Genomic DNA, 15,398 nt, shown 5'->3' with positions numbered 1-15,398 from the left:
AACCCGAGACAGACACCGAAAATCAGACACAAAACCGAGCAACCTCCATTTCTACCTTTTCACACCTGGAGGCCTAAAGGGAAAACACGTTTTCCCTTAATGTCCGGCCACTGCGCTAATCCAGGGCAGACATAGCGCTGACCAGCGCTGTCTATCCAGCAGGGTATCTTTACAACAGATTTGTGAAATTTGTTGGAAAAAGTTTCTATTAGACCTCCCTTGTCGTTCACACACACACACACACACACACACACACATATATATGTAGCTATATTTATCTGTTACTGTATCAGCTAAAATACTTACTGGCATGGTTCAAATGGCACCATGCTGTGTAGAGGGAGGTTTAGGCTGGATATCACGAAAAAGGTTTTCACCCAAAGGGTGGTCAGGCACATAACAGGCTCCCCAGGGAAGTGGTCACAGCACCAAGCCTGTCTGCGTTCAAGAGATATTTGGACGACATTATCAGACACATGGTGTGATTCGTGCAGTGTCCTGCACAGCGCTAAGAGTTGGGCTCAACGATCCTGATGGGTCCTTTCCAACTCAGTGTATTCTATGATTCTATGTTCAGATTACTTATACTACCACAGAAGCGGGATAAAGTCTGAGCAAGAGGTTTTGGTTATAATATGATCAAGTCCTTTACTGTAAAGCTACTGAAACTGTGTCCAGCTGACATTTCATAATCAATGTCATGACCATTATTTTGACAGAAGCCCTACACACAACGTCCAATGAAAACGACCACTGAAGTGAAACTCCCCAGTCCCTGCAACATTTGCAATTCCTTTTTTGAGTCATGCTCCTCAGCACTCAAAGTTCTTGTTTCTCCCCCCCATTAATAAAAATAAAAATCTTAATTTAAGAATGAAGTCAATATATGCATGGTTGGAGGCAACACTTCTCACACCTGTAGGAAGCTGAGCAGTAATTTGAAAAAAAAGCAAGAATCAGGTTAGTAATACTAGACATGAACCACAGAAACTATTTAAGCAGCTGAGTTCTTGATTTCATATGCATGTTTGCCCTATAGACCGCTCTTGAGTGCAGTCCTACTGGCACAGGCGTTTCACATTAAGTCAGTCTTTCCACCAAAGACAAACCTCTTTAACAAGACAAGGAGAACAAAAGCCTCCCGCACACACAAAACCAAAACCACACATCCACTTATCAGCACTTGCTCTTGCAACCTGCACATCTTAATAACAAGAGAGGCAGGCAGGCAAACAGGCAACTGTACAAAAGAATTTATTCCAAAAGTTGTGATAAAAATATTTTTACAAAATGCACGCTATAAACATTTGGTAGGATAATACATTCATTCAAGGTCTCAGGTCAGTAGCTTCCCAGGGAGTGGTCCCTGTAGGGTAGGCTTCCTGCAGGCTGCGTGCTGGGTGGGTGGCACACCCCGGCGTGAGGTGAGAGCTGCAAGGCAGCCTCCACCCTGAGCTGAGGCACTTTGTTAAGGCCAAGCTTGCTCGCTCTCCTCCCTTTACAGCAATCCAGGAAGGGACCCAAACCTAAGCACAGCTCTTTAAGTGGTTACAGTGGGCATTTAGATGAATCACTTTTTAGACATCTCGAGTAAGTGCAACTACAGTTCAAGTTAATGGAAGAGAGGGATTTCAGCCTACCCTTAATTTCGTGTTAGAGAGCAAAGTTTTGCTTGCATATTTAGGCACTTAACTTCCAGAGTGCCATCTAATCCAGGCAGTTTCACTGAAAAGCACTTTCACCATCCTGACAGTCTATGACTGTAGATGCGTACAAGAAAAACAAGGATTCTTATAAACACATCATTATCAGATGTAAGCTATTCATATACTCGGTATGGAGCGTAGTTGAATATTGCAGTTTATTTTCACCTACTTCCAAAACCAGAGTAGTAATGAAAAACAATTTATAGAGACCATATTGAGGTCCTGCAGATGACCTGTCTCCATAAAAGGAGAGCAGTTTAGGAATATTACCTCGTTGTGAATTTAAATGGAATTATATGGCTATAGCACAGTATGAGGGCCTTAAATACAAACCTACCCTTTGATATACTGAAAACATTCCATCACTTTTAAGTGTAGTACCACAGAACACAACTGTACACATGTCCAAGTAAGAGTTTACCTAATTTTAAAATTATTATAGGCCACCTGCATTAAAGGCACTCACACTCAAGAGTGTGAGAGGAATACAGTATGTTACACTGTGTCAAGAAATGAGAACCTTCCCATGTTGAAGCAGTTTAAAATGCATTTGACTCTAAACAATTTGAAATGTAAACCTGTCTGTCTGCTTTGAAAAGGAGGTATCTGAAGTGCCACATTTCCAGAAGTCCTCAGGTATGGATACTTTCTTGTTACAGGACTTCTCCTCCACTTTTCCCTACTGAGACAAAACATATAAGCTTTGCTCCTTAAAAGCATCCTACAATAACATTTTCTTACAGCCCTCATGATGCTGTTACAGCAGTTTACATCCTTTTTCCAGTACTAATGAGAATTTATATTTATATTTAAAGTGCATCTCAAATCAGGAATCTCAAACTAATATACAAGAATAACATGTCAAGACTTGCAGAAGTATATTTTTGATATCCAGTGCCTTTTGGTTTACCAGCAGGACAAAGTTCAGACAATGAAGAGACTCCTTGCAAATAAGCACAGCTACAGATTTGGCCAGATTTGTAAGGTTTTTAGCTAATGGAGCTGCATACGCATACATGGAGAGCAGGAAATTATCCTACTGAGAAACATTTAACTTGGTAAATGAGTTTAACCTTTTTGGTAAGTAAGCTTAAGCTCTTCGTTTAGAAAGTTATTTTTTGTTTTTCCATACTCACTACTTTTCCTAACTATCTTTCCCAATTCACCCATCACAGAAACACTAAGAAAAGCTGACTTGTTAGTTCTTCCTTCTTTCTGTAGGAAAAAAAACCCCATTTGTTCTATAATTCTAGCATAAATATCTGCAGCTACATGTGAAATCTTATACACATTGGTTTAAAAAACAAACCTTTGCTGGTATAGTACCAAGATATTTTGAAAAAAAGCTCCCTAAATGAAAACAAAATGAAACAAAACCAAAACAAAATGAAAAAAAAAAAAAATCAAGCAGCTCCAGAGCCATACAATTACAAAATAAGACTTAAAACAGAAAATGCATAGATTATATATTGTTTCCTCTGATTTTGCTAACAGTTTCAAAACAACATCTTTTTAAGCTGTATGAGACATCACACAAAGTTTCAGTACCATTTGGATGAACATACCAACGTCACTACATTCACTGTGGTTGAAGAGAACGTGATCTTAAAGGCAAAAAGCAATTGTCACTTGAACTAGTACATGGATCTTGCTGGTCTGACTGGAGCTCTGGGGGCAGAGGGGGTGCACCTGGGTCTCCAGGCCCTGGGAGGGTGGCTGAGAAAACAGTGCTCTGTGAATTTCCCATCTCTGCAATTGGTAAATTCATTGAATGAAGAGAGACAGCGGACACAAAAGCGGCGGTGCTATAATCTTCTTCTGGATGATGTATCTGGGTAGACTCTTTGTCTTTTGTTTTATCAAAAAAATTTGATTCATCAGAAAATGATCTAGAAAGATTATTTGTTCCTCCGTACAGTGAGGTCATACAGGTGCTGCAGCTTAGACCTAAGATAAAAAGACAGAAACTGGATTTAATTACAGTATAGTGCCCTCTTAAAACTGTGCTCTGATTTATATAACAGTAAGGCTGTCAAAGATCAATTGTCTGTATTTTTAACACTTCATCTCCCCTGTGACATCCAATATTCATGACAAATTAAAAAACAAACATCAGGTTATCTAGGCTGATGTGAATGGTTTCTCTGTAACTCAGTATCAGCTAGTATTTGTCAAAGATGCACTGTAATTTAAGGTTCATTTCAGAAAGTCACTTTAGCCTTTCAGCCCAATTTTTGTTTGATTTTTCTGTGTTCTTCAAAGTTTTAAAAGTTTCAGCTACATGGTTCAGCTCCAGAGTGGACAGCATTTGAAGGCTGTTTTACCTGAAGCCAGAGAAAACTTCATCTCTAGGGTTAAAATGTATTTCTTCCTTCTTTATTTCTCTTTTGAGTGTGGAAGGGGAAGTAAAGCTTTTGGTGTAGAAAGCTTATACTTTCTTCCTCTGCCTTAAAATATGAATACACGTAGTCACTTCAAGCTTTGTGTGTCAACAAAACCTCTGTGCCTGCATGAAACAATGCACACACGTATTTACAGTGTCTAATTTTAAGCTTTGGCATTGAACACATACAGGGGAACTCCCCTCAGGTTGCATTTGCTGGCATATCTTCTGCTGAGGTGCAAAGTTTAACAAAACCAGAGCAACCTGCCACTGCAGCAAATAGCTTCAAGAGAAATGCAAGGTGGAAGATAACCACCTATTTTTGAAAAGCAAAACTGAAATGTGAAGATAGATTTATCCACCATAACAACACAATAGGGGGTGTTTTTGCAATTAATTATTTATGATGTGTTCAGATAGTAAAAAGGCAAAGCCAGGATACATGCACTAGGATCTTAAGCCCAAACTGGTGAAATTTCCAAACATGTTGTTCCAAACAGTAGAGGAAGACTTTAATTTTGCAGACCCTCAAAATAAAATTTATGTCTTACACACATTATTATAAACTTGTTACCTTTGAGAGCTTCAAGCTTTTCATTTTTGACTTTCAACACTACATCAGTTATCTTTTGTAACAGGAAGTTTTGTGTTCTTTCTCGTCTGATAGATTCAATCAAAGCATCTAGTCCCTTTGGGTTTTCTGCTAAGTAGTCCAATAACTTCCCAGTTTTTTTCCTACTGGAAGATCGAGCAGAAATTTCTTCAGTGTCCTCTCGAGTGAGAATTTTCTTTGAACGCAGGTAATCGAAGTGTCTCTCGGCTATGATTTTATCACACAGGTAAGGACGCATCCTTTCTAAAGCCTGAAAAACAAAGCCAACTTGTATTAGCCAACACTTCCATTTATTTAGAAGTCTGTAGTTGAAACCTACAGATTTGATTTTGATACAGGTTAGCCAAAGAGTTTTTAAAGCTGCCACTGCATTACTGAGATTTTTCTAGTGTAAAAAAATTTTAAAAAACCTGTTACCTAATTATCCTTTTCATTAGTTCTTTGAGTGAATTCAGGAGTTCTAATGCATATTAAGAAATAAGCTGACTATTATAGAAAATGTTAATTACATCAAGTCTGTGGTTAGCACATTTCAAAACAGTAAACAACTAAAAATGAAAAGAAATTATATCAAACAGCACCTTTGTCTACAGACATACTTATTCTCACTGACCACCCTATGCCACATTTCCATACTATTTGTATTCATGAGGCACAACTCCAAAATATTGCAGATGCTGATATTTTCTGTACATAGAGCAAAAGCAGCGTCAGAGCGACAGCATGAATATACTCACAGTTTAAAAGGTTTGTAACTAAACACCACTATTGACAAATTGACAGATTACTGCCATCCAAAACACACGTGCTTTCATCCTTAAATGTACATACTCTCATCAACATTACTGGCTGCTTTTTGTCTTCAGCAAAGTGCCTTCTTTTGGTTCAATATTTTAGACTAAACACCTGAAGCACCTTGCACACCTCTAACATGCTGCACAGACCACTGCAATTCTGATGACTAGCAAAAGCAAAACAACTCTATTTCCTCCTGCAGCATAACTTCAGTGTACAAGTGTAAACTGGTTGCTCGAGTCCTCTCTATAACGAGCAAAGAGAAAGAGGTGGAAGTCTGCCCATGGAAGGTGACTCTATCGATCATCTAAAGCCCCAACATGCAGTCAGTGTTGGGCATGGGAAAGCAGAGGCATCTGTCTTAAGCACTTCAGCAGCAGTGCCACTTCCTATCTTCAGGAACTGTAACACTTAGTACCAGACCACATTCCCTCGGAGATCATCTTCCCAGGAAAGCACACTATCTTCTGTGACCCTACTCAGTATCAATGGTTTTATATGGCTCACCACATCCTCCTCAAGACAAGCTTACCCAGACCAAGATGTTCTTGCAAGCTGGCTTCCAGCTGTGGGTTCAGTCAGTGACACAGATTAACATACATATTGTGTTATATATAGTTTGACTTCAGCAGTTCTTGTCCTTTTCAGCTGTAACTACCAGATGCCAGCTATTGCAGTATTACCCTGTGGTTCCACAGAAGCAAGTACTAACTTGAACATGTCTCACAGAACCAAACAAAGCATTTAATAAAAATGACATAAGCATAAAGCTACTAAGAAACCAAAATCGAAATCCTAAGAGTCCTTATTGTACTTTAAAGGAACATAAAACCCTCGATAAGACACTGTAAATTGCAAACATGGATGGGCAATAAGTAACTGATAAACTATGATTTTATTTTTTTTTTTAATTAACCAATCACTTGTTGAGGTTGGTTAGCACATTGCTTGCTTCCGAGTCTCACAAGGAGATGAATTAATCCAGACTGAATCAGGATGAACTATTCCCTCAGAATCCAGACATCAGTGAATAAATATGGGGAGGGGGGAGGATCAGGAAAATATAGAACAAGAAGATTCAATAAAAAGTATTTAACTATATTTAATGAAGATATTCACGCTCTCTAAAAGCGAATTTCATTGACACCAGGAGTAGCACACACATGTACAGCCAGGCTTTGAGTACCACGTTAATTACTCATCCCGGCTGCTGCCTCCTGTGGCCTATCCCGGTGCAGAGACACCTGGAGAACCGGCCCCGCGCTGCTCTGGCCTTGAAACGCCACACAGGGGCGGGCCGCTCGCAGCGGCACAGCCGGGACCGCGGGTGCATACCGGGCCCAGGGCTAAGCTTTTGCGGGTCACTACCAGCCTCACACCGCGGGGACTCCGGAATTCCCCGCCGCCTTCCCAGCGGCGCCGCGGGGCCGGGCCCGCCCGGCGTGACCGAGCGGAGGCGGCGGCCCCGGGTCCCTCCTTCCGCTCCCCACAACCGGGCCCCACTCGCAGCTCCGCGGCACTGCGGCTCCGGACCCAGCCCGCCACTTACATCCTTCTTCACCTCCGCCATCTCGTCCTCCGTCAGCGGCCGCCCCGCCAGCCCCGAGCTCGAGCTCGACCCCGACCCGGGCCCCGAGCCCTCCATGGCGGCCCCCGCCCGGCACCGCTGGGGAAACCCGCCCGGGGCGGTGCTTCCAGGCCGGCCCCGCCCCCACCGGCCCCGCCAATGGGCGCTCAGGGACCGCGCTCCGCCCCGCCCCTGAGCCCCGCCCATTCGCGCGTGCGCGGAGTGGCGCGCGGCCCCCCCGCGTCGGGAGCTGGAGCGGGGCTGGAATGTGGTCCCGCCTCATCCCCCCTCGTCCCGCCTCGTCCCGCCGCATGACGCGGGCACGGGCCGGGGAAGGGCCGCCTCCTCGCTGTCCTGCCACCACACTCCTGGCTGGAGCGGCGGGTTGAAGCTGCCCCTCTCCGGGCCTGTCAGCAGCAGAGGCCGCTCCCGCCTCCTCCTGGGGCTGCGTGACCACCGCTCCGCCAGCGGCGGGTCGTGGGTGCTCGATGGCGTTGGGGCCCGCAGCGCCCGGCGGGGGCGGCCTCTGCTGGCACATCGTGCCAGGGGCTTCAGGGTGGCGGTCGGTGATGGTTCCCCGCGCGTTTTGGGGACGGCAGTTTTAGTCCCCCTCCGCTGCTCGGGGCTCTGCGCCAGCGCAGCTCCAGGGGGAGCCGCTGCTCCGCCGGGACGCGCCCGCCGCCGGCTCCCGGGCCTGCCCCGCCGGGCGAACCCTCGGAGAAAGGACAGCGGCCGAAACATCATTAACCGGTGTTCTTTCGGCCGCCGAAGGTGGAACTCGGGCTATTCCTGTACTCTTAAAGACTTAGTTTCCAGCGGATAAACATGAAAGCGTGTAGAGTAGAGGTGATCAGTATCGGGGTTTACTGTCAGTAAGGCAAAACTACTAGTTTTGCGGTACTTTTACAGTTTTGCAAAGCCCTTTTGTTTGATATGCCTTGTTAATGCAACCGTTAATGTTAACTGTGCTAGCATTCCCAGCATTTCAATAAAGCCAAAGATCCTGCCCAGAATACTTGAGAAATAAAGGACTGGTCACTTGGTGACAGGCTTATTTCTGTAGAAGTGGGTGTTAAAATCACGGCCAATCCCCAAACCGATTGCCAGAAAGCACACAGCCAGCTCCGTTCCCTGCCACTGCTGTGATCTGCCCGGTGAAAACTCCTTCAGACCCACCCTCGCCACCTAGCCCTGCAGACCTGATTGTTTGTCATTTGGCAGCACACCTCTGCTCACAACCCAAATCCTTCTGTGGTGTTATTCCTGCCCTAAGAAGCCTTTCTTTGCTGTAGTTCATTTGAATTTCTCTAAGCTGTTTGTGTATCTCTAGATTAAACATCTGAAATACAAAGTAAACTACTTATCTCTAGTTCCTGCTCAGAGGGCTGCAGGGCAGACCATTTTTTTCAAGTCCAAGTGCCAATATTGATCCTCCCTAATCTGTGCTATGCACCCAAATACATGGAAAGGTTTCAGATTCTCTGGTGCTTCTGGAAAGCTGATTGTGGCACTTCTGAGACAAATCCAGGCATCTTCCCAGCCCCTGATTCCCATCCTTGTTTATTAAACCACATGCCTTCCAGCTCCCCCTCTTCAAGGTGAATTATATTGCAGACTTTGTTGGTTCTGTACAACACTGCTGATAAAAACATCTATCATGCATTCTGGAGTTAGAGTATTTGTTAATAACCTTGCTCAGCCAGAGGTGCAGTTCAAAGCCACGTGATGTCTGGAGGGTTAGGCTGCTGATTCCTGAGCCACGTAAGAGACAAACTGGAATGATTTAACTTCATCAATCAGGAAGAGAACATGCAGTTAGAGATACAAGAATAGAATATATTTTAGCAGACTTAATGCCAATAAACCCTAACAGGATATAAAGGTCCAGGCAGCAGGAAGAAGACTACTCTCTGCGTGAAACTCATTTCAGGAGGGTAACAGCCACTCAATACTCAGAAATGAGCCTCAATGTAGAGTGAGTTATGGGTCATTTCTTTCAAGGCAGCTGGGAAGATTTTGGACATTGCACTGATTTTATGGGTATGTTCATATGTAATGTCCATCTAGTATAAATTTCTACAGTAAACTTACAAATAAATTTTGGAATCTGCAGCAACTCATGGCAAGTTTTCAGCTACTAAACCACAGCAATTGACCTACAGGTCATGAATTTTTGGGGATGAGGTTTTTGAGAGCATCAGAATGTCTGGATTTTATGATGCAGGAGACAGTGACTGATGTTTTTTCGGCAGCATGTACTTAGAATGGGGAGTGAATCCATACAGCCAAGCGCAGAAGTCTCTAATTGATGAAGTAATATTCTACAGCCAATTTTTGAAAAGAACACTCCTTTTTAAATTACTATTATGATTTCGCCTTTAAAGGTTGGATATTCTGTGAGAAACTTCTTAATGTGGCAAGTGGGAGTGGCTTTTATAGATTTTGTTTTTAATAATTGCCATTTAGAAACAAGTTCAAGTAAATTGATACCAACTCTCCTCTGTAGATATGGGTACACATGTAAATGCAGTAGTTTACAAATATTAATTGCACCACACTAAAAGTATCCACATTAGACATAGCACTGATTTAAATATATTAGTATAAAAATCATACTTTTAAACAATGTAGTTAAATTAGTACAAAGGCTGTGTTTAGATCAGCCCTAATGAATTCTTCCCTTGTCCCTGCTTCCCTGGCAAGAAGAGTAACAGATTATGGCTTGTTTAAAGTCCCATTTCTAGCAAAACAGTACAGTTTAAAAGTGATGTAATTATTTTGCTACAGTTAATTAATTCCTACTCTGTTAAATTATTTTGGGTTTCTCAAAAAGCCGAAGCAACAATATTAAGGCCTCCAACAACGGACTTCTGGATTGCCATGAGATGGCGCTGACGGCCCACGAGCACTTACACACATGGCCATGAAGCTCGAGTAACTGCATGGTCTCTTGAGATTCTTGATCCTAATATTGTAACCTACTGGCATTAGAGCACAGGGGTACAGGCAGAGAGAAGCCCCACGTGCACTATTTGTAGCACTCAACAGGTAGTATTTAGATATAAAATGTGCGACCACCTGTCATGTTACCACGAAGAAACGTCTGGAATGCAGTCACCTCTCTGGACATCGTGGGGGAAAAGGACACACGAGCTATGTGAATAATTTAACCAGAACTAGAATGCCACTAAACCTTTGTAGTTTCACCTTTGTAACTTACAGTAAATACAGGAACTAAAGAGAAACATACTATACTATGCTAATATCTGTTTATTTACCTTGGACAGTAATGAAATATAGTCACAACCACTGTATCTAGAACTTATAGGCAGTATCTCCTCTCTATAAACTATTCTTAAATGTGGAGTCTAAAATTATTTGTTCTAAAAAGAGGCAAGATTTCTCCTAACAGGCTTAAAGGTTTTAGTGCTACTGTCTATAATTGGCTTTATTTCTAGGCATGTAACAAGCTTCATAATAAAAAGACAGCATGAAACAGTATTAAATTAAATTAAATAAATATACTTTCAGTTCCAAAACAAGAAGCACAAACTACACAGGGCACGGTACAACTGACACTTTATTCCTTCGTGATGGGGATATATAGTACTGAAACTGCAAGAGTCATCAAAAAAAAATTAAATCAAAGTGCAAACCTCTATTAGGACAGATTATGGAATGTATTGATGTTTTTGGCACAAAAAGTGGGGAACTATATACTGCAACAAGATTTTAAGTTTAATGAATGTAATGCTTCTGTGCTCAGTAGTCACATTTGTGCACTGCAGAACAATACAATGTAAAACAGTGACTAACACGATTCACATACAACTCTATACAATTTACATCACACGTCCAGTTAAAACTTCTCTGAAAATACATGAGGTCCACTGATACTTTGTTCACAACCACTTAACAAATACCATTCTTTAAGCAGGCTTATCTTTTCAGCTTCCTTATTGATAAAAACAAAAATAGAGAATCTTAAATAGTAAATTATTTTCCTCAAATGGTTCCATGTGAATGTTGATGTTTTCTGTTAATTTGGCTGTGACTTCGCAGATATAATGTAAAAGAAGCTGAATAAAATCAAAAGCTCATTTTTTCCCATCTTTCATCTCCAATTTGCTGTGAACAAACAGCATTCTGTCCACTAACTTTTTCTTTTCAAAACTGGACATAGTGGTGCCTATGAGCTCTATATCTATCACATGGAAATCACCAAAAAAAATCAGAGCATAACTTCACACAGTGGCATTCTATTTAAAACTGAATATTAGCATGGTAAACACAAAAATACATAAATGGAAGAATTCAAGTTTATCTCATAAGGTACAGTATGCATTCACATTTTCATTGCAGAGAGAAACACTGTATTCACATTCTGTTGAAGAAAGAAGCCCACATATCACAGATCTCCCTAAACTCTTAGCAAAGATAACATCCATGAAGTATCTATAATGCACATTGTAGCTCTTTCATTTGAACTGAGCTAAACTGATTGCTCAAAGGAAAAAAACCTTTGATGAGTAATTCAAGCCCCATTGCTGAGCTATTAACCACAAGAACTTCTGTACTGGCCTGCTCTGTCATATATCCTGACAGTTGTTATCAACTGTATTATGTGGGCAGCTATGAGTGTTCAGTGTCTCATCTCCTTTTTTGGTTTGGGATTTTATTTTATTATTTATATTAATCAAGAATGATGATTTATATCAGGCATCTGAGAAATGTTCTGGTGACAAAATATACAGGACACCCATAAGATGCACATTTGTCACTGCAGAAATGCCCTCATAAATTAATTCTTTGTTTGGGCAACAACAACAACAAAAAAGCAAACAGCAAGAACAAGAAGCATTTGGCATGATTTTAGTTCTTAGTACCATACTGCAAATGCACAAACTGAAGTGCTTGTAATGTTTTTGCTTTATAATGCCAGAATAAAGACTAACACTAAAAGCGGTGAGGTGAGGGCGATCCCACTAACCAGCTTCGGTAACTTTTGGCATGAGACTAAGATGTAATTTAGAGCGTCTGTGTTAGGAGGCTGTGATATCTACTGAGACCAACAGAGAGAAAGCAGGTGTGGTTTTAGAGCACCTAAATTTTGTGCCTGAAGTTAGAGAGTTTGAATACAACTTGAAATTAACACTCGAAGGAATTCAGGTCCCTCAGCCACTCCTTGCTCTTTCTGTATACCAAATGCCACCCTGAAGCCAAGGAAATCTAAGTGGCAAGAGATGAAGAAACAACCTCTCAGTCTACACAGATGTTTCTCAGCTCAGAGATCCCAACTCCTCCTCTCCCTCTCCTGGGGAGCTAGGAGAATGCTTTGTCACCCATTCTATTGCTTTCAAGGACACGAGGTATTAACAATGTCCACCACAAATGTTTCTCTGTTGTGGAGTAACCCTAAAGAAGAGGAGTCACCCTTGCCACTCTCTGGATCTACAGCTCCTGTTGACAGTCATCCTTCCAGCTCAAAAGAAGTTGCTCAGACCCAAAGTAGACCCCTTAGTTTCTCCTCTCTCCTGGCACCTACTCAAGGAGGGAGTGAGTTTAGGTTCATCCACCAAGGGTTGGGATACTTTGGAATGAACAATGAAGAGGGAGAAGTACAGAAAAAGACTCAAGTAAGGAGAACTGAGGCAACAGAAGGCAAAATCACTCTAGGTTAAAAGAGAAAAGTGCTCATCATGCCTTGATGAGCAAACTAGAAATGAGAGTCTGAGGAAGAAGAGACAGGTGAAAGGTCAGAGAGGGTAGAAGGAAAAAAAAACCCACCACAGAAAGATTCAAAGATAAATAAAATAGAAATCCCACAGCCTAACACTGTCCCAGTGTAGCTGGATGCTCCAGCTCCCTAGTGAGAGAAGGGAAGAGGGACTGAAGGACATGGAGGGGGGCCAGACCCCAGGAGGTACATGGACAGGTCGGGGTAGGGGGTCTGTTTCGGCTTTGTATAACAGCTCCCATGGCTGCACATGTTTTTAACAGAGTACAACTTGCCTCTAGGAGGTCACAGTTCAATACTGCTGGGTCACTTTTTGGCACAAAATCTCTTTGATGTTATTTTGAAATGCATGATACTTTATCAGATATTTAAAAAGCACCAAGGGAAAGCAGAAAAAGATTTCCCCATTGCAACATTTATATCCTTAGAGCCTGACCACCTGGGTCAGGCTTAAATGATTGTGCATGGGAATGGAAGAGACAAAGGGGAAACATTAGGATAACCCTTTGGGACAGCACAGTCATTAAAAAAAACCAAATAAATCACTTGCTGTTTGGCTGGCTGAAGGCTTCCTTTGGGACATGCTCTCTTTTTCCATAGGATATGTTTGCTCATCGTTACTCTCTCCCTTATGATACCTTGTGCCATCACAACATACAGTGCACCCACAAAGCATCAGATGTATCCCTGGTAGCTGCCAGGAGGTTCTCCCCTCATTAGCCACTGAGATGCAGCGAGAGATATGGTGAAGAGTACCTGTGGATATGAGTACTTGTGCTTCCTCCCTCATGACTGCACAAAAAACACGCAGGTTTCCAAAGGATATCCGAGTGTGTGCTTGGTTAACACTGTTTGCTTTCCTGCAGACCACGTTGCCTGAGCCCCTTACTCACTTCCTACTGTACCTTAGCAACATGCCACAAGCGGTTCAGGAAAGGTGGAGGAGATGTCTAGGAAGTTGATAACATGTTCAGACTATTTGTCAGGCTCTAGAGAGTTCCCGCTACTGCCTCTGTTTGGGAATTTCTCCCATCCTTAGTTTACAAATGATTTAACAAGAAGCATGTGAATACAATGGTGTGCGTTTCACTTTGTGGTAGTGAAAAAAATAGTATGACTCAGTGGGTAAACACGTTGTGGAATCTGCTACAAAAATTATATTCGCTTTAACTGAATACCACAGTAAATATTCATACAATTAAAAGAAAAATAAGATGGTTATTGTTCCAAGGAAAACTGCCCCAAGGGCAGATAAAGTACAAATGCCAATCTTTCAGGAAAAAATAGCTTCTCTTATTCATGGGCATAACCCAGGAATAGCTGTCCTTCAACTCCTTCTATCACCCTTTTCTTTTGAATTTTGGTAGTAAGTGGCCTCCAAGAGAGGAGAAAACAGAAAAGAGAAACAGAAATAACTTTTAAGATGTAAACAAAGAGATTTAAAACCCCCATCCTTTAAATTTCTTTTGTAGGTTTAACTTTTCCAAAAGCATCTCAGTCTTTCATTTTTGTGGTCAGGAGGCTCCCTAGGATCTGGCCTTTTTAAAAACTCCCCTCCCATTCTCACCACATTGAAAATCATGGCATTAGCAGGAAACTGGGACCTGATCTTGCAGGAGGCATCTTGTGTGACTGCGCTACTCTCTTTTTCTGTCATTCAAGTCTCCCAGGCAGACATTGCCCTTCAGCGCTCCCATCGGAGGAAGCTTTTTCCAAAGTTGGTACCTGGTGTCTGAAACTGATTCCAGCCACAGCCACAACTCTGCCCAGCAGCAGCAACGTGATATGGCCGAGACAGTGAGCACAGTTCAGTGCTCACTGTTCCAGCCACTATGCAGAAAGCTTCCCTACCACACAAGATACCAAGTTCATGAGCCCACTGAGTTTTCTTCAGTCCCCCCAATACCTTGCACCACTGAAAGCAGAGAACTGAGGAAGGAAAAAAATATGCAGAGCAAAGAAGTAAGAGAAAAGAAGACAGAAGGGAATAGTGTAAAGATAACAGAGGTGCTTGAAATATTGAGAATTAGCTGGGTTTCATAAAATTTTCACACAGGTATGTTAAATCACTAAAGCTAGGGGTTAGCCATTATAATTGTCTTTTGCTAGCCCATGGGACTAACATACTTCCAGAGTTATGTGCCCCCAACAAACCCTACATCCACCTTAAATATCATCTGCAAAGACATAAGAAAAATTCACAAAGCAATAAATTTGTAAACAAGGGTTAGTAGCACAGTGGTACAGTAGATTGTCAATTAAAACAATAAAAGTGTGGATACAGATTCGTCTACCTTGTGTGTAACATTATTGCCAGTTACAAGGGAGGGACTCTGTAAACTCATAATTCTGAAGCTTTGTTAATAAGCACAGCACAACAGGTGAGTGACCCATCTACTTTCTCCAGTTCTGTGTTGGCTATTGGGATCAGCATGTGGTCCTTCAGTTTTTCAAATACCTGTTTAGAAAAGAAAAAGTAACAGAAAATCATTACACTTTACATCCCTTTTTTCCCCCCTTTAACTGTCTGCAGAATGAACTGGCATGGATTTATCAGCAGGTGCTAAACTGTCTCATCATTTGTAATCAATATGAAC

General features: G+C 42.0%; 2 protein-coding genes across 3 annotated transcripts in view; both read right to left on the bottom strand.

Annotated features, from left to right (window-relative positions):
• Positions 1-1,238: 1,238 nt before the first annotated feature.
• Positions 1,239-7,286, bottom strand: BCL10 (BCL10 immune signaling adaptor). The gene is made up of 3 exons (XM_064664826.1): positions 7,047-7,286; positions 4,664-4,952; positions 1,239-3,653 (listed from the first exon to the last, which is right to left on the bottom strand). The coding sequence occupies exons 1-3, from the start codon at positions 7,269-7,271 to the stop codon at positions 3,286-3,288; spliced, it is 882 nt and encodes a 293-aa protein (XP_064520896.1). The 5' UTR covers positions 7,272-7,286; the 3' UTR covers positions 1,239-3,285.
• Positions 7,287-10,626: 3,340 nt separating this feature from the next.
• Positions 10,627-15,398, bottom strand: part of DDAH1 (dimethylarginine dimethylaminohydrolase 1) — a 93,212-nt gene continuing 88,440 nt past the window's right edge. For both annotated transcript variants that reach the window (XM_064664825.1, XM_064664823.1), the window contains exon 6: positions 10,627-15,259. In XM_064664825.1, coding sequence (XP_064520895.1) covers positions 15,143-15,259 — 117 coding nt within the window. In that variant the 3' untranslated portion in view covers positions 10,627-15,142. The remainder of the gene's footprint in view (positions 15,260-15,398) is intronic.

This window comes from Pseudopipra pipra, chromosome 9 (genome assembly GCF_036250125.1).
Source record: "Pseudopipra pipra isolate bDixPip1 chromosome 9, bDixPip1.hap1, whole genome shotgun sequence".
Taxonomy (NCBI): domain Eukaryota; kingdom Metazoa; phylum Chordata; class Aves; order Passeriformes; family Pipridae; genus Pseudopipra; species Pseudopipra pipra.
This window is presented reverse-complemented; position numbering and strand designations above follow the sequence as displayed.

Excerpts from the sequence above, each read along its gene's own strand:
- BCL10 (XM_064664826.1), bottom strand. The coding sequence starts at position 7,271 with ATGGGCGGGGCTCAGGGGCGGGGCGGAGCGCGGTCCCTGAGCGCCCAT. Across the intron at positions 4,953-7,046 it reads TGGCGGAGGTGAAGAAGGAT|GCTTTAGAAAGGATGCGTCC; the intron begins GTAAGTGGCGGG and ends TTTGTTTTTCAG. Across the intron at positions 3,654-4,663 it reads AAAGCTTGAAGCTCTCAAAG|GTCTAAGCTGCAGCACCTGT; the intron begins GTAACAAGTTTA and ends TTTTTATCTTAG.